This window comes from Thalassophryne amazonica, chromosome 17 (genome assembly GCF_902500255.1).
Source record: "Thalassophryne amazonica chromosome 17, fThaAma1.1, whole genome shotgun sequence".
NCBI lineage: Eukaryota > Metazoa > Chordata > Actinopteri > Batrachoidiformes > Batrachoididae > Thalassophryne > Thalassophryne amazonica.
Window position 1 is genome coordinate 66,249,305 of NC_047119.1, and position 24,259 is coordinate 66,273,563.

The following is a 24,259-nucleotide window of genomic DNA, read 5'->3' on the forward strand; positions in this document are numbered from 1 at the left end:
GGCAAGAAACGAGAATCGTCCTCCGTTCCATTTGCACCGTTCCAAACGCTGCGCCGCTCTCTGCTGAGTCAAGTTAGAGTCCAGCTGGAATTAATAACTTCAAAGCGAATCACTGTTTCAAATTAAATAATACCTCTTTCCAAACGTTGTAATACAGACAATAAACTACAACAGACTTAGTTTTTTCCTCCAAAAATGAGACGTCTTGCGTTCTTTATGAATTACATTGATGCTGACTTGCAGAGCAGCCGGCTGATCTTAGAGGTATGGAGTTAAATTTGTGCCATTAATGTTTGATAGGAAATACTTTTGACAAAAACTACAGATTTTGTTTATTTCTATTTATGTACAGAGATCAGGGATCCAGTGACCAATTTCATATTTATTTATTTGTTTTAAGTCTCAATAAAATGTTGTTGACATATAAAACCTGTCAAGCGTCTGTTTAGTACACAAAAAATTCACAAGAAGTATTGATAAGGGAATCGGATCGATAAATGGAATTGATAATGGCATAGATATCGATAAAATCTTATCAATACCCATCCCTAGTCACAAATATCAGATTGCTGCTGTGTTGAATTAGTTTAATTGCTGGACTACATTCACTTTGATAGTTTGCTCACAAAATTCACACTTGAAGTTGAACACATTTATTTGATTTAACAAATCGACAATCTTTTGTGTAATCTCAACATGTTGAAAACTGACTATTTTACCAACACCCCCCCCCCCCCCCCCATTTTTTATAAATATTTTGGCAAAATATACAGTCGTAAAGCCAGCCATTACACTACAACCCCAATTCCAATGAAGTTGGGGCGTTGTGTAAAATGTAAATAAAAACAGAATACAATGATTTGCAAATCCTCTTCAACCTATATTCAATTGAATACACCACAAAGACAAGATATTTATTGTTATTTATTTATTGTTTTTTTATGCAAATATTTGCTCATTTTGAAATGGATGCCTGCAACACGTTTCAAAAAAGCTTACCACTATATTTACCACTGTGTTACATCACCTTTCCTTCTACCAACACTCAATAAGCGTTTGGGAACTGAGAACACCAATTGTTGAAGCTTTGTAGGTGGAATTCTTTCCCATTCTTGCTTGATGTATGACTTCAGTTGTTCAACAGTCTGGGGTCTGCATTGTAGTATTTTGCACTTCATAATGCGCCGCACATTTTCAATGGGCAACAGGTCTGGACTGCAGGCAGGCCAGTCTAGTACCTGCACTCTTTTACTATGAAGCCACGCTGTTGTAACACGTGCAGAATGTGGCTTGGCATTGTCTTGCTGAAATAAGCAGGGACGTCCTTGAAAAAGACATTGCTTGGATGGCAGCATGTGTTGCTCCAAACCCTGGATGTACCTTTCAGCATTGATGGTGCCATCACAGATGTGTAAGTTGCCCATGCCATGGGCACTAACACACCCCCATCACACCAAGCCAGCCTGCTTTTTGGCTTCAGAAAAAGAAAAAAAAAACCCCACATCAAATGCATCTAAATAAGATTCAAAAACACAAAGCAGTAATAAATACATATCTTGAGATATCCATCCTGCGGAGCTCTTCTCCTGTGTTCGCACACAGCAGGCATGTAGAATCACACCTGCACGGTTCCAAAGTCGTTGTCTCCTTTCCAAACATGACTGTCAGTAAAGATCCGATTGTTGATCGTTGCGTTTGTGCTGCTTCCATCTGTCATTTGTCTGTGCACAGTCATTGATCAAATCAAATATACTTTATTGTCCCCACAGGGAAATTTGTCTTGGGCATAAGTGCTACACACAACAGAGCAGAAAGTGACAAATGGCTAAAAACAGAGATATGGTATTTATAAAAATCACAAAATAAAAGATTAAAACTTATGTATAAAACCTACCTTAAAACAGCTAGAAAGATAACGCTATCTATAAAATTAACAACCCTATAAATAGTTACATTAAAAACAAGTGTGCAAATAAGTGCAAATGCCATGTAAGAAGATCCTGTCAAGATGTCTTATTCCTTATTAAGGAATATTTCCTTTAATAGTTCCTTTTTCCCTGTTGAGAAGTAATATTCCTTAAGGAAGTAGGTAACGTCATTTAAATGGTTTGGGCAGGTCTGGTGTCTATGGCTACTTATTTGCTTACTTATGGCTACTTAAGTGGGTGCCGACACTCTGCAGGTGTGTCCACCTAGGGGAGTCTGGGGGTTTGCCCCCCAGGAAATTTTGCACAAATTGAGATGAAATGGTGCAGTCTGGGCTGTAACTGCACTATTTTTTGTGACAGGCCATTATCAATTTTTGTATCAATATTTTTCAGATAGCACACTTGTTTGTTGAACCTGACTAGCAGAACTCCCAACTTACCATTTCAGTCACCATCATCATCATCACCAATCACCATGGAAAGCTTCCAGCATCACCATGAGAGAACAGTTTCATGATTCATTTAATTTCACAGAAGTTCTTATGTTAACTTCAGAAAGAATTGTATAAATTTGTTTAAATACCCCAAAACAAATGTGAAGTCTTCTGACTGCTGGGAGTCATTAAATGTTTCTTCGGAGGCATGGTGAATCGATTACAGATTTCTCAGGAAACTGCACTCAGACATACAATGCCATGGCAAAGAACCATGTACGTTGTCCTGTGCAGACCCCACTGTATTAGTGTAGTATGTTCAATTTATTACATTTATATAGTTACAACAAAGCTGCCTCAAGGTGCTTCACACAAGTAAAGTCTAACCTTACCAAACCCTAGAGTAAGCACACAGTTGATGGGGGTAAGGAAAAACTCCCTCTGATATTGAGGAAGAAATCTCAAGCAGATCAGACTCAAAGGGGTGACCCACTGCTTAGGCCATTCAACAGTTACATAGTTGTTACAAAGTTTTACAGAGCTGAAGAAACATAAAACAGGAATTTGAAATATCTTCTGCATCAGCTTCAGGCATGACATATCGTTGTCAGTCCAGCATCCTGTAGCCTACAGACTAGGCATGCGGAGATTAATCAATATGAATCGATATCTAGATACAAACGTGCATGATGCGAGTGTATCGATTCAGTTGGCGGGTGAAATCGTGATCGCATCGCTCACTGCGTGCTTGCGTCATTCTTTTTTCAAGGCACATTGAATGCATCATCCCTGCTTTGCGTTTTGTTTTTAAACATAGACAGAAGCCTGAAAGAACATTTCTACCACAACAAAATGAAGGATTGCGAGCGGTTGGAGATTTTTGACACACTTAAAACATTTAAATCAGGTGGCTGGAGACACTTTGGCTGTTTTAAAAAAAAGATGGGAAACTTTACAAGACGCAGGTTGTTTGTAATGAATGCCATGCTGCTAAACCCTACAGCCGCTGCTGTTCCACTTGGATATTCCTCAGATTGTAAACCAAGCTTCAGCACCAGCGAAACTCTGGTGAGAAAAGTATCTCAAATTACTTTTGCCAAGGTGGTACTCTGTCAATGAGTGACTCACTTTAAGTCACTCTTTGAGAGTGATGTTGTCTTACTGTGTACTGTACTGTTTAGGTTCTGACAGTGCAGGTTCCACATATGAGGGAACTGATTCCTGTTCCATAATGTTGAATCTGGTAAATTTGCTGCTTATAAGGAGTAAAACAAATCCTCTGCCTCTAGCAGAATCAGAAAAAGAATAATATCATAGTACCATACTGAATTACAGCTTCTTATTTTCTATTTAAATTTTTGTATCATTTCTTTGCATTATGTTGATTATCGCAAATTGCATCGTATCACATTGCGAGGAATTGAATCACCGTCAAATACATACCAAATCGCATCGAATCAGGAACAGGGGTGAATCGTATCGCATCGTATTGTCACTCTTGTCATGTATCGCTATATGTATCATATCGAATTGCTGTCAGTGATGAGATTCACATGCCTACTACAGATGCTACTTCCACGCATTTCCCTCCGCACCTCGGACAGAGAGAAAAAGAGCAGAATCAGTCGGCCAGAAAACTCACACCTAAGATATAATTCATCAACATTAAATTGACAGGAAAGCAGAAAAATACTAAGGTGATTGCTGGCCGCTAGCCCCAATCTTCACTAACAGACCAGAATTTAGATAAAGTTGAGGCAGAGACATGTTCCGTTACTAATTAAATGAATTTTAAAGGATGGAAAGCATAGTTTCATACTATGCCAGTATAGTAACCATACGAAAGGGAGACAAAATGCATTTTATGTCTGGACTTGAAAGTCTCTACAGAATCACACTCTTTTATCTCCTAAGGGAGAACAGTCCACAAAACAGGTACACGATAAGAGAAGGCTCTGTGGCCGGCACACTTTGTATTCACCCTAGCGACACAGAGTAGTCCTGCACTCTGAGAACGCAGAGCCCGGGCCGGTACGTAGGGTTTAATTAGGTCAGCTAAGTAGTGAAGTACTAGTCCATGAATAATTTTATAGGTTAATGACAGAACCTTGCAATCCACCCTTACAGGAAAACAAAGCCAGTGAAGAAATGTCAAAATGGGTGTAATGTGGTCAAAATTTCTGTTTCCAGTCAACAGTCTAGCAGCAGCATTTTGAACCAGTTGGAAACCTCTAATGCTGGACTGCAGTAAACCAGAAAATAAAACATTGCAGCAGTCCAGTCTAGAAGAGATAAATGCATGATTCAGGGTTTCTTCACCAGCCATGGGCAGGATGGGACAAATCCTTGTTATATTTCGCAGGTGGAAGTAGGCAGTCTGTAATATCTCTAATGTGGAGGTCAAAGGACAATGTTGGATCAAAAATCACCCTAAGGTTCCTCACTTTGTCATTGTGATCTATGACACACGAGCCTAGGTTAAGCGTTAGCTGGTCAAATTGGTGCCGATGTCTCGCTGGACCAAGAACTATCATTTTGGTCTTGTCAGAGCGTCAAAGTAAGAAATTGCTGGACATCCAGCTTTTCATGATGCAAGGCAATCCTCAAAGGATTTTATGTGTATGAGATTACCAGCAGTTATCGGCATGTACAACTATCATTAGCATAGCAATGAAATAATAATAATGCCAAAGACCCTCATTTACCCTGCCCCCCACTTCCAAAAAGTACAGACTGATCATCCCTGTACCGTTCATCTACATGCCTACACAGCCCCATTCCACTAAATCTATTTGACAGTAAATGTAGTTTTGTCTATTTTACTCCTTTACTTCTTACAGAATTTTTTTCCTTTACTTTTATTGTTGTTTATGCACCTATTACTTCTTACAGAAGTATTTTCTTTTATTGTTGTTTATGCACCAATGACACCAGATCAAATTCCTTGTATGTGAGAACTTACTTGGCAATAAATTCAATTCTAATTCTGAAAGGTAATCCCAAAATGCCACAGTATGGGCCCAAGGGGTGCTATATAAAGGGAGAAACACAGGGAGCCTAAAATGACCCCCGTGGAACCCTATATTTCATGCCACCAAGGTTAGAGATAGTGTTGTTCAAGACTGAGAATGATTGGTTAGGTGTAATGTCAACCATGCAAGGACATTCCCAATAATCCCAAAATGATTCTCCAACCAATCAAGTAGAATACAGTGATCCACTGTATCAAACACAGCACTAAGATCTAACAGCAACAGAACCGTAGTGGTGTCTGAATCTATTGCAATCAGAATGTCATTTACCAATTTAGTGAGAGCTGTCTCTGTGGAATGACATGTTCTAAATGCAGACTGCAGTGGCTCAAAGAGATTGTCAGTAAAGTAGTGCATGATCTGCTGTGAAAACACTTTTTCCTATAATTTTTAAATACTGTAGGGTGGAGATTAGATTTCTTAAATAATATTTTAATCACTGTAGATTTGTAACATTTAGGAACAGATCCAGAGGTTAATGACAGATTAATAATTTCCAACATATTAGGCCCAAGAGTGGGCCACAAGTCCTTAAACAGTTTTGTTGGTTTAGGGTCCAATAAGCAGGTTGTGCTTTTAGCAGACATTACAAGATTTGTCAGCACGCCCAGTGAGATACAATCAAATTTGATAAATCTAAGTAATATATCTGTGATGGCACCCACCTCGATAACAGGGTGTGGTGGCTGAATAAAGGCCTGCTGGGATATACGAGGTCTGTCCAAAAAGTAACGGACCTTTTTATTTTTTTCAAAAACTATATGGATTTGAATCACGTGTGACTGCATCAGACAAGCTTGAACCTTCGTGCGCATGCGGGAGTTTTTTCACGCCTGTCGGTTGCGTCATTCGCCTGTGGGCAGGCTTTGAGTGAGCACTGGTCCACCCCCCTCGTCAGATTTTTATTGTCAGGGAAATGGCTGAGAGGCTGCCGCTTTGCTCCATGAAAATTTTTTCAGAAACTGTTAGAGACAGCCAGTTGGAAACCATTCGAAAGATTCAGATGGGTTTCGGTGAAGATTCTGTCGGTGTCACACGGATTAAGGAGTGTTAAAACCTTTTTAAAGATGGCCCACAGCTGCGGAGGGCGCGCGGCGCACCGAGCGGCCATCAACAGGCTGGAATGACCAGATCATTTCCAAACTGAACGCTGTGTTGATCCGGGATATCGTGTGACTACCACAGAAATGGCAAGAGAGCTGGACATAGCACTTTTGCGGCACATTCCACTGTTACAGGAGATTTTGTAATGAAAGACGTGCGGAGGATTTCACGCGTCGGCACGGAGCCGCTCATTGCGCGCAACAAAAAAAACACCTCCGTGTTGGAAACCATTCAGAAGATTCAGACGGCTTTCGATGGCTTTACTTCCAACACGGATGTGTTTTTTTTGTTGCGCGCAATGAGCTCCTTAATCCGTGTGACGCCGACAGAATCTTCACCGAAAGCCATCTGAATCTTTCGAATGGTTTCCAACTCTAACAGTCTCTAACAGTTTCTGAAAAAAATTTCATGGAGCAAAGTGGCAGTCGCTCTGCCATTTCCCTGACAATAAAAATCCGATGAGGGGGCTGGACCAGTGCTCACTCAAAGCCTGCTCACAGGCGAATGACGCAACCGACAGGCGTGAAAAAACTCACGCATGCGCACGAAGGTTCAAGCTTGGCTGATGCAATCACACGTGATTCAAATCCATATGGTTTTTGAAAAAAATAAAAAGGTCCGTTACTTTTTGGACAGACCTCGTATTTTGGAAGATTCAGACGGCTTTCAGTGGCTTTTCAGTCATGTGACTATCCGAGAAATTGTGGAAGAGGTGGGTATCATTTTTCGGAGTCCAGCATGTCCTGTGAGACTTCAACAGGGAGGTGCTTTTGGTCCGCTGTCAGCAGCTTCGGCACGAATTTTGCTGCCACTCTTTTCATAGCCAAATCTTCTGTCACAGTGGAATGTGCCGAAAAAGTGCTGATGTCCACCTCTTCCGCAATTTCTCGGATAGTCACACAACGGTCCCGCATCAACACAAATTTCACTTTGGAAATGACCTGGTCATTTCAGCATGTCGATGGCCGACCGAGCGTGGCTCGCTAGGATCGTCAGTGAACGCCGCTTGAATCTTCCGAATGGTTTCCACCTGGCTGTCGCCCAGTTTCTGGCAAAATTTGATGCAGTAGCGCTGCTACAGTCGTTCCGCCATTTTCCTTGCAATGAAAATCCGCTGAGAGCACTACACATGACCTCACACAAAGGCTGCTTGCCAGCAAATGACACAATCGACAGGCGTGAAAAAATTCACGCATGCGCACGACGGTTCAAGGTTGGCTCATGCAAGCACGTGATTCAAATCCATCAGGTTTTTGCAAAAAATAAAAAGGTCACATACTTTTCTAACAGACCTCGTATCTCAGCGACATATATCTGAAACTTTTATACAACAGTCATTTCCCACATTAATTCAACATTATTTCATAATAAGCCGAAGGAAGCGATTAGAGTGCAGCAGCCATGATGACCTTCTGTTGCGTTCACTGCGCCTCTGTCATTTCAAAGTGTCACTGATTATCGCATTGTTTCTGCTTAAAATGGCCTAGTTTCAACTTAAAACTGACTTTAGAATGATTTAAGAGGTTTTATCTTGTAATAATCACATTATTCCTTTTGATCACTTTGGGTGAAGAGAGTCGGTCTCAGATGAGCTACTGTGGTCTCAAATGACGCATGGGCAGTGGAGACAGGGCAGACCAATTTTTAGGGGTGGACCGTTCAGTCTGTGACACCAGCACTTCATGATCATAAGCTTCACTAGCGGTGAGCAGTGCTTGTTAACCACAACAGTGTCTTGACACCAGGTGTTGTTGAAGTAAACATTGAGCATCCTCCCCAGTATCTTACCTAGGGTTGGGTATCGAGAACCAGTTCTTTCCAGGTATTGTTAAGAAATGATTTGATCCACCAACATCAATAGTCTTTTTGCTTAATGATTCCCTTATCGGTCCTTCAGAGCGGCCATTGTTTTTGAGGGTGTTTGTCGGGAAAATGATCGTTTCTCTACACTGATTACAGACCCTGCAGCTGCTCTGTAATCAACCGCTTCTGCACCGCAACTCCACTTTGTAGCTTGAACCAATGAAGCAGTGCTTCGATCTGCTGCTTCATTGGTCCTTTGATTCACTGCTCTTCAGAAGCGGCAAGTCCGCTTCTTGATCCCTCTCAAAGCCAAATGTGTCAATCGTGAGTCACTTTTGTGTGGATTAAAGTCACTAACTAGCACTCTTGTCTTGTTGCAGTCAAGAAACAAGAATCGTCCTCCGTTCCATTCACACACCTCCAAACGCTCCATGGCTCTCTGCCGAGTCGAGTAGAGTCCGGTCAGAATTAATAACTTCAAAGCAAATTTCCACTTTAAATAAAATGACACCACTTTCCAAACATTGTAATACAGATAATAAACTATAATTGACTAAAAAATTTTTTTTCCTCCCAAAATGAGACGTCCTTTGTTCTTTATGAATTACATCCTGACGTGCAGCGCTTTCTTCCTTCCATTTTATTGTATCTTTTAATTCTATCTATCCTTGGAGCACGGACAATGCACAATTTCCCTTGGGATCAATAAAGTATCTGTCTGTCTGTCTGTCTGTCTGTCTGTCTGTCTGAAAGGAAATGCTTTGACAAAAACTACAGATTTTGTTTATTTCTATTCATTTCCAGGTATCATGGATCCACCATGTAGAGTTTATTATGTCCAAAGTTTAAGGATCCAGTGACCAATTTCATATTTATTTACTCAATAAAATGTTGTTGACATAGAAAACCTGTCAAGCCTACTTTTAGTACACAGAAAATTCACAAGAGGTATCGATAAGGGAATCGATAAGGAATCGGATCCATAAGCGGACTCGATAATGATATCGATTTAAAAAAAAAAAAAAATCTTATCAATACCCATCCCTAATCTTACCTCCTTTGAGGGCGCTGTCTGCTCGGTAGCATGCTAGCTGCTCAAGCTGAATGGCACTGTCTGGGATGCTGTTGTTAAGCCATGCTTCTGTAAATACAAAAACACAATAGTCTCTTTGTAGTCCCTAAGAGCCGTATGTAGTCCATTTTCTCATCCAGGGAGTGTACATTGGCCATTATGATTGGGATGGCTGGCTTTTGAGGGCAAGCAGTTAGCCTAGCTTGGATACTTCAGTGCTTGCCCCTCTTCTGTTTCCTCTCATGCCACTTGTGGCACCTCCACTCTGGGCGAGATACAGGACTGGGAATCAGAGCTGGTCCAGGCCTCCAGAGCAGACTGCAGACATGTAGCACTTCCTCGTTCTCTTAGCTTGGGTTAAAGGATGTGTTTCTGCCAATGTCAAGCAGAAACTCACGGCTGTACCGCTGTCTCAGTTATGGAACACAACACGAACGAGGATGAAGACTCAGAAAAACACAAACCCTGCCACTTAAACACTGAATTGCCGGGAGAAAGAAGCTGTGTCGCCGTCTTACTACACAGACTCAAATGTCTTATGTGATACAGTATTTACAAGTGACTGAAGAATGATCAAATCCTGCTGTATTGGGGTGATTGTGAGGAAAAAAGTTGAGCAGAGAAAACATAAAAATCTGATTATGTGATGGAAAAAGAACAGGTATAACATTGCCTTAACACATAAAATGGAAGGCATATTTTATTTAGCATGTTATTAGATGTGATAGTTCACATTCATGCTGGTCAGTTGTATCCTTGTTTCAGTTTTGTTTCCTATTGTTATTTATAGTAGTGTTCTTACTCTGGATATGCAAAAAAAAAAAAAAAAACCCTACAAAAAACTAGGTAGTTACATTATTTTCTCTGGGTTTTCTGCTTTTGAGATCAAGTGAGTGATGGTAAGATGCTGGACAGATGTCTTTGGTGATGCAAATATCTTTGCAGGAGAAGGAAGTCTAAGCCTTTAGGGTCCTGGTGCTTCCGGTCTTATTGTATTATTGTGAGATTTGGACACGAACCAGTGACCTAAGACCATGACACTCTTTTGCACTAGGTCTCTTTGGAGGATCCTTTGGTACTTCTGGAATTACTTTTTTGTCAAACAGTTACTTAGTGAGGCTCAAATGGAGAGCATTACTTGTATTGTGAAAGAACATCACGTACGACATTTTGACCACGTGGCATGTTTGATTGTGATATGATCCAGAAAGTTGGTGCTTCAGTGTTGAGGACCCCAGGGGCTGGAGATGACAAAGAGGATGCCCATGTTTCACTTGTTTGATTTTGACAGATCTTCAAGAGGTGGGGATGTACCAGCTGTCTGCTGGAGTGGTTGTGATCCAACAGCCCAGGCAATTCAGTCATGTGGAGGATGCATCAACGTGCTTCACCGAACATCCTCAAAGACCTAAAGTGAGGTTAATAATAATAATAATAGATTTAATTTGTAACGCACTTTTCATCAAATTCTGAGGTAATTGGAGTGTAAATGTAATTTTGTTGTTGTTGCACTCGTGTAATGACAATGGCAATAAATCTCATCTAATCATCTAATAAATGATTTCAAAGTGCTACAATTCATAAAGACATAAAAAGATAGAAAAACATCTAAGAGACAACATTAAACTAAGGCTGTATCATCAAATCAAAAGAACAGAGAGAGTATAATTAAAACAGTTAATCAAATGCTTTTCTAAAAATGAGTTTTTAAGCCTTTAAAAAAAAAAAAAAGCATCCACAGTCTTTGGTGCTCTTAGATGGTCAGGCAGAGCATTCTACAGACTGGGAGCGGTTGAGCAGAAGGCACAGTCACCCACAGTTCTAAGCCCTGTCCTCGGAGGCTGGAGGAGGTTGGCCTGTCCAGACCAGAGATGACATGGGGAGGAATGGGGAGTGAGCAGTTCTTTGAGGTAAAGTAGGGCAGTGCCATAGAGGCACTGGTGGGACAGCATGGAGGTTTTAAATTCAATCCTGTACTGGGCAGGAAGCCAGTGGAGGGATTTGAGGAAGTGTGTGATGTGGTCATACTTGCACACCCTCATCAGGATCCTGGCAACACTGTTTTGGATGTATTGCAGCTGCTGGATGTTCTTACTGGGGATCCCGATGAGAAGTGCGTTGCAGTATTCTAGCTTGGAGGAAACAAAGGGATGGACAAGCTTTTCAGCATCTGAGAGGGTGAGTGTATGGTGAAGTTTGTCAGTGTTCCTGAGGTGGAAGGAGAAGGCCTTGCATTAGTGCTTTGTGTGAGCCTCAAAGGTCAGGTTAGGATACATTCTGTCACCGAGGTTGGTGACTGAAGATGAGAGGTGGATGTCGTGACCGGTGAAGGTGATGCTGGTGATGGTGGATGGCCAGGTCTGGAGTGGGGTGCCAACAATAATGTCTTTGGTTTTGTGCTGTTTAATTGCAGGATGTTAGTCACCATCCACACCTTTATCTCCTCCAGGCAGGTGAAGAGTGTGGGTAAGGGCAGGGCTCCAGAGGGGGTGGGTTGGTTTTGTCAAGTTGGTTGTTATCAGCATAGCAGTGGAATGATCTTTCATGCCAGCTGATGATATGGCCAAGTGGGCCATGTGGGAGCATGTACAGAGTGAAGAGGGTGGGCCAATGGCCGATCCTTGAGGCACACCCCAAGTAATGGAGTCCGTGTCAGACTTGGCTCCTCCCAGGAACACATACTCCATTCTGTCTGTAAGGTAAGATGTGAACCAGGCCAGGGTAGAATCAGAGAGTCTGATGGAGGAGTGAAAGAAGTGTAAAAGGATGCTGTGGTCAATGGTGTCAAAGGCTGCAGTGAGGTGAGGAAGGATGAGGCGTGATGGTAAGCCAGCATCAGCTTAAGTAGGTAAAAAATGCACACCAAGATCCTCTGCTGAGATGCATATGCAGAAATAGTAACTCAGATATAAAGAAAAAGCATAGCACACTCAAAATATTGATGTCCTGCCACTGTTTTATTTCATAATAACATTTTGGCCAAAGGTAAAAATCATAATCACATTTAATAATCTTGTCTTCTGATTTTTAGAATGGGCTGAAATCGCTGGGTGTCATCACTCTTGGGACCTCCCACTCGTTGGAGGGGGTTTTGAGCACCTGGGTTGACAAACAATTTTGAACACTTGGTCCAACTGAAGCTGCAATCTGACGAAGGCCTTTGACCAAAACGTTATTATGAAATAAAACAGTGGCAGGACATCAATATTTTGAGTGTGCTATGCTTTTTCTTTATATTTAAGCCAGCATCAGCTGTCATCAGCAGGTCATTGGGGGACCCTGACCAGATCAATTTCTGTGCTTTGGCCAGAGCAGCAAGCTCACTGGAACCTCATATAAACTATTGGATTTGAGATGGTTGTGGAGTTGGGCAGAAATCTTTTCCAACACCTTTGATAGGAAAGGGATGTTAGAGATGGGATGGTAGTTGGTGTATACCTCAGTTGAGGCTGGGCTTCTTCAGAAATGGCTTGATGACTGCATTGCAGCAGGGGCATGGCTGGCCTGGAGGGAGTGGTTAATGATTTTGGTGATGATGGCACTTATTGCAGAGGAGTAGATTTTTATCAGGGCTGAGGGAAATTGGTCCAGGGCATAGGTAGAGGGTTTCATTTTCCCCAAGATATCCTCTACCTCTCACTGTGTGATGTCCATGAAACAACAGAGGGGGGTGAGTAATCACTGAGGGTCAGCTGTTGGAACTAAAAATCTCTCCACACTGCCTTCACTGCGCATGCGTCATTTTGGAGCTCAGCAGTGTCATTTCTGAGCGTCACCAGCGATTCACTGATTATCACCTTCTTTCTGCTTAAAACTGCACTCCAGTCATCATCTGTCTCAGCGACCGATATCTGAAGCTTTTGTACAACAATCATTTCCACATAAATTCAGCATTATTTCACAATAAAAGACAGAGGACTGATCAGACCGCAGCAGAAGCCGCTGCGGTGTCTACGTCATTTCAGAGCGTCAGTAATGACTCGCCAATTATCGCCTCATTTTCTGCTTAAAACGGCTTTGTTTCTGGTTAAAACTGACTTTAGGATGATTTAAGAGGTTTTACTTTGTCATCTGATGGTTAATAATCCTATTAATCCATTTGATCACTTTAGGTGTCAAGAGTCGCACTCAGACGTGCTGCGGTCCTAAATGATGCATGCACAGTGGAGGCAGAGTGGACCAGTTTTTATGGGGGACCCTTCAGTGTGCAACACCAGTAGGCTAGTTGGTGTACAATAAGTCCTGTGTCCTTGAAATGCAGTTCATAGACACACCCCTCTCTTTTTGGTAGCCGCATCTCACTGGTGTGTCAGGGAGCTGAACATGTGAAAGTGAAGGTTCTGGTCTTGACTGGGGCATGGTGGTCCAGGAGGGTGTTCAATGAAGAATTGTAGAGATCCACAGATTCTGTGACTGATGAAAAATTAACAGCAGAGAGATTGTGGATATTGATGATCAAGTTGTGCGGATTGATGTTTCTGAAATTCCTGAAACTGATTTGTCCGCTGGGCTTATTGAGGGAGGACAAGGTAGATAACTCCATTGAAATGGCCTTATGGCTGGACAAGCCCAAATCAGACACCAAAAGATTGCTGATGGGGGTAGAGTTTGTGATGATCGGATCAAGAGTGCGGCCCCTGGTTTGTGTTGGGACATTGATGTGTTGAGTGAAGTTGAGGTTGGCAAGAAGATGGAGGAATTCAGCTACAGAGTGGGCGGAGGGAGTGCTAACATGAATGTTAAAATCACCAAGTATAATGATATTGCTTGGGATTGTGCAGAGTGCAAGGAGGAGGTTGTGTATCTCAGGGATGAAGCCTGGGTTTGGTAGATCAGGAGAATTATATTGGAACTATATTGGAAAGTGGGGGTTTGCGTTTGAATGCAAGGTATTCACAAGAGACATAAACAGGCAGGGACAGGGGGGACAAATCAAAGTGTCCCCGGTATACTACAACAACAAGGCCACCACTGCAGCCGTTAATGTACTTATTGATAATGTATGTGGTTATGAATAAAAGATGCCTCATTATTGAGGGATTCTGCATTTAGATGTTCAATTTTGAGGGTTGGTGCTGGGGTGGATGTGGTGAAGTGTCTGTGGAGGGGCCAGAGTAGGCTATGATCCACCTCACATTTTCTGTCCTGCTTGGTGTGAAATAGCCTCGCAGTGGCAGCGCTCTAATGGCGAATCTGTTTTGCGACAGGGGTCGAGATGGAAGGAATGCACTGACTCAGACTGCTGATGGTAAACAAACTTTCTATGGGTATTTCAATGGATATAATGGGGCGATGCAGAAGTCAGAGTTCATAGATCATGGGGATATTAAGTCCAGAAGTGATTGTGGAGTTTAGTTGGCCGAGTTCCCAGAAGGAATAACTAAGTGTCATGCTGCTGCTCGCCCTGCTGACACAGCTAGTAGCAACTAGCCTAGCAAGCCAGGCTGTCTGTGTCACTGTGCAAGACAGGCTGGTGGCGAAACTTGCACCAGTCACGAGGGAAACGGCTTTCAGTCACCAGTGGTTGAGCAGACTCCCCGGACAGGTGGAGCTGTAGCAGGTACAGCAGGTTAAAACTAGCAGCTGTAAACATCTGAGAAAATAGTAAAATCGATTCAAATCGCGAGTAGCAAAAACAGCACCAGCATCCTCACTGACATGTTGGCAGACATCATAGGTTTCACATTCTCACGACCCATCTCAGAAATGGATGCACACAGATTAAATTAATTATATGTATTTATTCCCCCCACCCCGCCACAGTCTGACTGGAGTGAGTTGTAGCTTTGGAAAATGCTGTGTGGTAACACTTTAAAATATTTTTTATTTATTATTTATTTTTTTATTTTTACATTCTTTTTTGGGTAGGGAGGTGGGGGGCAGGGCTGAAGTACCTTTTTAAACACTGTATATAATTTTCAGTTTCTGATTTCCTTTCTCTTGTATTCCTCAGAGATCTTCCCCAGTATGGACACAAGCAGTGGCAATCCTACTTTGGACGGACCTTTGATGTCTACACTAAGCTGTGGAAATTTCAGCAGCAGCACAGGTTATTTCTGCATTTGTGTGTCTGTACTATAATATCACCGTGTGAACAGATGAAACAAATTGACCCCCACCACCTGTGTTCAGTTATCATAGCCTTTACCATGAAGTGTGTGTGGGCATGTGCTTGTGGGTGGGTTAGTTTGGGCTGTGTGCCTTTAATTGCGTACAACCATCTTTGAAGGGCTGGGGCGATACACTTGACTCCTGATACAATACGTGTCACGATATAGGGGTGTTGATATGATGTGTATCATGATAGCTGAAAAATGCAATTCTACAAGTATTACATTTTAATATTAAAAAAATATTACAATGTATTGAAATTTGTTTGCTGTTTGTCAGGCTAGACCATGGAGAAAATAACTGTGTGTGTGTGTGTGTGTGTGTGTGTGTGTGTGTGTGTGTGTGTGTGTGTGTGTGTGTGTGTGTGTGTGTGTGTGTGTGTGTGTGTGTGTGTGTGTGTGTGTGTGTGTGTGTACAGTAGTGTTCAGAATAATAGTAGTGCTATGTGACTAAAAGGATTAATCCAGGTTTTGAGTATATTTCTTATTGTTACATGGGAAACAAGGTACCAATAGATTCAGTAGATTCTCACAAATCCAACAAGACCAAGCATTCATGATATCTACACTCTTAAGGCTATGAAATTGGGCTATTAGTAAAAAAAAAGTAGAAAAGGGGGTGTTCACAATAATAGTAGTGTGGCATTCAGTCAGTGAGTTCGTCAGTTTTGTGGAACAAACAGGTGTGAATCAGGTGTCCCCTATTTAAGGATGAAGCCAGCACCTGTTGAACATGCTTTTCTCTTTGAAAGCCTGAGGAAAATGGGACGTTCAAGACATTGTTCAGAAGAACAGCGTAGTTTGATTAAAAAGTTGATTGGAGAGGGGAAAACTTATACGCAGGTGCAAAAGAGTATAGGCTGTTCATCTACAATGATCTCCAATGCTTTAAAATGGACAAAAAAAACCAGATACGCATGGAAGAAAACAGAAAACAACCATCAAAATGGATAGAAGAATAACCAGAATGGCAAAGGCTCACCCATTGATCAGTTCCAGGATGATCAAAGACAGTCTAGAGTTACCTGTAAGTGCTGTGACAGTTAGAAGATGCCTGTGTGAAGCTAATTTATTTGCAAGAATCCCCTGCAAAGTCCCTCTGTTAAATAAAAGACGTGCAGAAGAGGTTACAATTTGCCAAAGAACACATCAACTGGCCTAAAGAGAAATGGAGGAATATTTTGTGGACTGATGAGAGTAAAATTGTTTTTTGTGGGTCCAAGGGCCGCAGACAGTTTGTGAGACGACCCCCAAACTCTGAATTCAAGCCACAGTTCACAGTGAAGACAGTGAAGCATGGTGGTACAAGCATCATGATATGGGCATGTTTCTCCTACTATGGTGTTGGGCCTATATATCGCATACCAGGGATCATGGATCAGTTTGGATATGTCAAAATACTTGAAGGGGTCATGTTGCCTTATGCTGAAGAGGACATGCCCTTGAAATGGGTGTTTCAACAAGACAATGACCCCAAGCACACTAGTAAACCAGCAAAATCTTGGTTCCAATCCAACAAAATTAATGCAGCGCAGATGTGAAGAAATCATGAAAAACTGTGGTTAAACAACTAAATACTAGTTTAGTGATTCACAGGATTGCTAAAAAAACAGTTTGAACATAATAGTTTTGAGATTGTAGTGTCAACAGCAGATGCTACTATTATTGTGAACACCCCCTTTTCTACTTTTTTTTACTAATAGCCCAATTTCATAGCCTTAAGAGTGTGCATATCATGAATGCTTGGTCTTGTTGGATTTGTGAGAATCTGCTGAATCTACTGGTACCTTGTTTCCCATGTAACAATACGAAATATACTCAAAACCTTGATTAATCTTTTTAGTCACATAGCACTACTGTTATTCTGAACACTACTGTATGTACATATGATATCTCCAGCTTAGGTAATGATAATAGCAATACATCCCCCCACCCCACTGCACTCTTCTGGACAGAGACCTCTGATGTTGTGCCTGGAATCTGCTGGAGTCACTCTTCCAGTTTGGGGGAGTTACAGGTCAGCGTGCTCCTATTGCCACTTTGGACTTTACCTTCCATATCTGCTCCAGTTGCTCCTTCAGCCTTTGGTACTTCTGTATTGTCTCTTGCTCCTTCTTTCTGATGTTGCTGTCAGTTGTGATTGCCACATCAATCACAGCTGTGGTTTTCTTTCCCTTGTCACCCACCACTGTGTCTGGTTGGTCAGCAGCTACTTGTCTATCTGGAATTTGAAGTCTCACAGGATTTCTCAACCACCTTTGCTGGTGTCTCCCATCAGGACTTGGGGACTTATAATCCATATGTGACATAGATGTTCTTGTACATGATTCCCAACACTTGATTGTTCCTCTCAGTGTGTGCTGTCCCAGCTTGCATCCTGCTACTATGTGCTAGACTGTCTCTGGGGCACATTTGCACAGCCTGCAACTTGGGTTCTGTCAGCTGTGGTAGACTCCTGCCTCTATGGATCTGGTGCTTAGGGCTTGTTGTTGTGCTGCCATGATCAGAGCATCTGTGCTGTCCTTTATGGCCCAGTCACATAGCACACGACGATTCCTGAACGAAGGGAAAAAGTAAAAAATGTTACAATTCGTTGAGAAAAGGTGGACGAAAGAGCTTTTATCACCGAACAGTCTGTGAAGCAAGAGCGCAAAAGGGACGAAAGAGGAACTTAACAAAACCGAAGCTCACGATCTCGACGAAACGCGCCTGGAGCCACTGAAGCAGAGCGTGTCTGCTCCAGGACTCGGCGCTGGGACGGAGCTCATAGCGCCTGAGTCCTGGAGAAACTGCAAACAGAATCTGTGGAGATCTGTGTGCATGTCGATGGACCACCTGCTCTGTTTCCTCATCCAGAACAAAAGAGGGATCATCTCCATCATCATCAGAATCCACACTGTCTGTCCACACGTTGCGCGCTCCGTCGTGCTCCAATTAAAAAAAAAAAAGTATTATGGTCTAAGCCATATATATATATTGATTTATAACAGAAAACTGTCAAAAGGGAGAATAAATATAAATATAAGTGTAAAGATGATTGAATATATCAGAGCAGTAAGTTAATCAGTGCGTGTGAACGCGCGCATTGACTCATGTGCGGTTATTCCACCAGCTGATCACTGATCCACAACGTGAATTCTTCCTTCCAGAACAGCTCTTTATATAATCATTTTGATTCATCTGCCTGTTGCCACATGTACAGAAGGACTGGATTGTCATTCCTACACATATTGTTATATTTAATACAAAATAATAAGCGCACGCAGGAGCTCCTACTGCCGCTGATGCTGCATTCAGGTACCATCGGAAATTACACATCTTTTTCGTTGTTTCAAATTCAACAGTTGCTTGTGGCAAAATAATTAATTATATCCACACAAAAGATTAATTCTGGCCTATGTAAGGTGCCTGAGCCCATTGAAGCTGCCCCCCCCCCCCCCCCCCACACAGATAAAAAATCCAAGCAAGCAGGCTGAGTTGCCCTGTAATTTCCGACGGTACATGAACGCAGCAGCAGCCTCAGTGCTCACAAACCGGCTTCTGCACTGTGTGAAAATGTTCAGCTGCTCCAACAAAGTCAAATTAAACAATAACATTACAAAAACTACACAAACGATTAAAAAACGTCAAGAATGACAGCAAAACGAAACACAGACGAACTGACGTTTTCGTTGCCCTTCGTTCAAATTTTTCAACAGTTTAAAAATCCTGACGACGTGCCCGCTGCAGGAACGAAGCTGCGCGAAGGTTAAACGATGCCAACGACAGTCAACGAAAGTCCAGATTTCTTGTTTCGTCAGGGCTTCGTCACCCTTCGTTAAGTGCCGTGTGACTGGGCCATAAGACCGACCTTTTGTAGCCACTGGTAGGTCTTCTTGATGTCAGCGACTTCCTTTAACTGTTGATGATACATCCCATAAAGGGGTTTGGTCTTCCATGATATCCCCTACTCCTGTTCCTTATCACCATTAGTCTTCAACTGCCTGAGGCGTTCTTGTAGCACCTGATCTCGGGGAGCCATCTTTCTGATGTATTCATGGAAGCTCCTCATCTCATCCTGGATTCTGGCTCTGACAAGCACAAATCCTCACCTTCCCTCCTTGCAAGCCTGAGGCTACTGGACTTTGGGTGGAACCCTCCATGCATTGGAGGACACACACACACATATATATATATATATATATATATATATATATATATATATATATATATATATATATATATATATATATATATATATATATATATACGGTGCATTCGGAAAGTATTCATAACAGTGGAGCCCTACCATTAATTAATGCTTCGATCTTAAATATGATCAGTCTATCTTTATTAATTGGCTATGTACCACAGGCTTTTAAGGTGGCAGTAATTAAATCATTACTTAAAAAGCCATCACTTGACCCAGCTATCTTAGCTAATTATAGGCCAATCTCCAACCTTCCTTTTCTGTCAAAAATTCTTGAAAGGGTAGTTGTAAAACAGCTAACTGATCATCTGCAGAGGAATGGTCTATTTGAAGAGTTTCAGTCAGGTTTTACAATTCATCATAGTACAGAAACAGCATTAGTGAAGGTTACAAATGATCTCCTTATGGCCTCAGTGGACTCATCTCTGTGCTTGTCCTGTTAGACCTCAGTGCTGCTTTTGATACTGTTGACCATAAAATTTTATTACAGAGATTAGAGCATGTCATAGGTATTAAAGGCACTGTGCTGCGGTGGTTTGAATCATATTTATCTAATAGATTACAATTTGTTCATGTAAATGGGGAGTCTTCTTCACAGACTAAGGTTAATTATGGAGTTCCACAAGGTTCTGTGCTAGGACCAATTTTATTCACTTTATACATGCTTCCCTTAGGCAGTATTATTAGAAAGCATCGTTTAAATTTTCATTGTTACGGAGATGATACCCAGCTTTATCTATCCATGAAGCCAGAGGACACACACCAATTAGTTAAACTGCAGGAATATCTTACAGAAATAAAGTCTGAGAGTCTGCAGTCTGAGAGCGAGACTGCAGGCTTACTTGTAGTTCCTAGGGTTTGTAAGAGTAGAATGGGAGACAGCTTTCAGGCTCCTCTCCTGTGGAACCAGCTCTCCTGTGGAACCAGCTCCCAATTCGGATCAGGGAGACAGACACCCTCTCTACTTTTAAGATTAGGCTTAAAACTTTCCTTTTTGCTAAAGCTTATAGTTAGGGCTGGATCACGTGACCCTGAAACATCCCTTAGTTATGCTGCTATAGACTTAGACTGCTGGGGGGTTCCCATGATGCACTGAGTGTTTCTTTCTCTTTTTGTTGTGTATGCACCACTCTGCATTTAATCATTAGTGATTGATCTCTGCTGTCTTCCACAGCATGTCTTTTTCCTGATTCTCTCCCCTCAGCCCCAACCAGTCCCAGCAGAAGACTGCCCCTCCCTGAGCCTGGTTCTGCTGGAGGTTTCTTCCTGTTAAAAGGGAGTTTTTCCTTCCCACTGTCGCCAAGTGCTTGCTCACAGGGGGTCGTTTTGACCATTGGGGTTTTTCTGTAATTATTGTATGGCTTTTGCCTTACAATATAAAGCGCCTTGGGGCAACTGTTTGTTGTGATTTGGCGCTATATAAATAAAATTGATTTGATAGCACTTTTTCCAAATTTTATGTGAACAGTCTTATTCCACAATGGAGCAATTTTATTTTTCCCTCAAAATTATACTTGCAATACCCCATAATGACAACATGAAAAACATTTTTTTAAATGTTTGCATATTTATTAAAAACAAAAACTAAGAAATCAGATGTACATAAGTACTCACAGACTTTGCTCAATACTTTATTGATGAACCGTTGGCAGCAATTACAGCCTCAAGTCTTCTTGAATATGATGCTACAAGCTTGGTGCACCTATATGTGGGCAGTTTGGTCCATTCCTCTTTGCAGCACCTCTCAAGCTCCACCAGGTTGGATGGGGAGTGTCAGCCATTTTCAGATCTCTCCAGAGATGTTCAATCGGATTCAGGTCTGGGCTCTGGCTGGGCCATTTTATGGACATTCACAGAGTTGTCCTGAAGCCACTCCTTTGATATCTTGGCTGTGTGCTTAGGGTCGTTGTCCTGCTGAAAGATGAACCGTCACCCCAGTCTGAGGTCAAGAGTACTCTGGAGCAGGTTTTCATCCAGGATGTCTTTGTACATTGCTGCAGTCATCTTTCCCATCAATCCTGACTAGTCTCCCAGTTCCTGCTGCTGAAAACATCCCCACAGGATGATGCTGGCACTAACATGCTTCACTGTAGGGATGGTGCCTGGTTTCCTCCAAACATGACACCTGGTATTCACACCATAGAGTTCAAAATCTTTGTTTAATCAGACCAGAGCATTTTGTTTTTCATGGTCTGAGAGTCCTTCAGGTGCCTTTTGGCAAACCCCCGGGGCTGCTACATGTCTTTTACTAAGGAGTGGCTTCTGTCTGGCCACTCTACTATCAGGCCTGATTGGTGGGTTGCTGCAGAGATTGTTGTTCTCCTTTCTCCACAAAGGAACGCTGGAACCCCTTCTGTCCTGATCGCTCAGATTAGATGGGTGGCCAGCTCTAGGAAGAATCCTGGTGGATTCCGAACCTCTTCCATTTTCGGATGATGGAGGTCACTGTGCTCATTGGGACCTTCAGAACAAAATGTTTCTGTACCCTTCCCCAGATTTGTGCCACAAGACAGTCCTGTCTCTGAGGTCTGCAGACAATTCCTTTTGACTTCATACTTGGTTTGTGCTCTGACATGCACTGTCAACTGTGGGACCTTGTATGTAGACAGGTTTGCCTTTCCAAATCATGTCCAATTAATTGAATTTGCCCCAGGTCGACTCCAGTTAAGCTATAGAAACATCTCATGGATGATCAGTGAAAACAGGATGCCCCTGAGGTCAGTTTTGCCCTTCATGGCAAAGACTGTGAATACTTATGTACTTGTGATTTCTTAGTTTTTATTTTTAATAAATTTGCAATTTGTCATTATGTCATTTGTCATTATGGGGTATTTTGTGTAGAATTTTTAGGGGAAAAAATGAATTTACTCTATTTTGGAATAAGGCTGTAGCAGCAGGCGTGGTGGTCAAGTGGTTAATGCGCTTGGTTTCAGTGCAGAAGGTTCTGGGTTCAAATCCCACCCCTGCCACATTTCTCCATGTAATGTGGAGTTGCGTCAGGAAGGGCATACGGCGTAAAACCTGTGCCAATTCAGCATGCAGAACAGCACAACAACACAGCATGCTGTGGTGACCCCGAGTGCAAACAAGGGAGCAGCCGGACAGGTGCTGAAAGACTGTGCAGACCAGCATACTGGAATTTTCACCAAAATCTTCAACCGGTCACTGACACAGTCTGTTGTCAGCCTCAGTGACTACCAGCCTATTGCTCTCACACCGTGTTTTGAAAAATGGGTTAGAAGTCGCATAATGTCATTCACTCCCACTTCAGACCCATACCAATTTGCTTACAAGGGCAACAGGTCAACAGAGGATGCTCCAGAGGGTTACCAAAAGGGCAGAGAAAATCACTGGGTGCCCTCTACCCACACCAGGGGACCTTCATGGCTTTTAATGTCTCAGGAGAGCCAACACCATCCTAAAGGACTCCTCCCACCCTGACCACTCTCTGTTTGAGCTGCTGCCATGAGTCAGATGGTATGGGGCCATTAAAGCAAGTACAAATAGATTGAAACACAGTTTCTACCCAACTGCTGTTGGAGCTTTGAATGCCACTGGAAGCAGATAGTCAGGTCACATGCCACACTTGAAATTAGTGCAATATTTGTTTGTGTGCAATATCCACTGCCACTGAAAAATCCACAGCAGCAGTTTTGTACATACTATTCTCTTTTTATATGTTATCTCTTTTTTTGTGAGTACACTTTTTTCTTTTTTCTTTTTTAAATTTGCGCCCTGGACATGCCTTTTTTATTCTGTTTATTTATTTTATTTATTTTATTTCATTTATTTTATCCCTCTCACTCCGTGAGTTAGGAGGTGTATTTAGGGAAAACATCTTGCTCTGCATTTCTTGGCCTGTAGTGCAGCAGATAACAGAATATTTACAGAGGAATCCTGGAAATGGTGATAGAAGCACCAAATTCTGCACCAATACACCTTAGACATTACTCTTTTGAAAAAAAGATGATTGGCCATTTGAATTTTCAGTAGGCAGCCAGGTAGGGATCAGTTGAACAGTTACAGAGAGGTCAAAATTAAAAGATGCTCTATTCATTCTTTAGCAAAGAGTTGTGGGTGATTTTTCCACTAGTTGCTTGTCTGGTGTGCAGTGTACTTCTTCCTCCTTGAAGACCTCGTTCCTCCTTGGACTTTAAATGGCTGATCTATTCTAAGCTATACAGTTTTGTGTGTGTGTGTGTGTGCTTGTGTATGTGTGTGATATATTCTTTTATTTATTTATTTTTCCTTTCTGTGGTGGGGGCTAACCAAATAATTTCTATACTCATTTTGCCATAACGTGCAAGTTTTAGCCACCATGTGAAATAACATCAGGTTTCTTTTTTGAGTTCATGTCAGTCATTTACTTGACATTTTGTCACTGTTATTGTGTTGATTGACATTTATAGACTCACTGCAAACTGTATTTTTCCCCCCATCCCTCCCACATTTAATGACAGGCAGGTCCTGGACAGTCGATATGGCTTGAAGAGATGGCAGATTGGGGAAGTGGCATCCAAAATAGGACAACTTTACTACCACTACTAGTAAGGCATCTGTGTGTCAGTCACACATCTTTACTGTCTG

At 42.0% G+C, this 24,259-nt stretch overlaps 1 protein-coding gene across 2 annotated transcripts in view; it reads left to right on the forward strand.

Annotated features, from left to right (window-relative positions):
• Positions 1–24,259, forward strand: part of scai (suppressor of cancer cell invasion) — a 136,695-nt gene that overhangs the window by 41,695 nt on the left and 70,741 nt on the right. For both annotated transcript variants that reach the window (XR_004566083.1, XM_034192575.1), the window contains exons 3-4: positions 15,327–15,422; positions 24,133–24,219. Coding sequence is in view for 1 of the 2 variants with exons in the window: in XM_034192575.1 (XP_034048466.1) it covers positions 15,327–15,422; positions 24,133–24,219 (183 nt within the window). In the remaining variant the exon portion in view is untranslated. The remainder of the gene's footprint in view (positions 1–15,326; positions 15,423–24,132; positions 24,220–24,259) is intronic.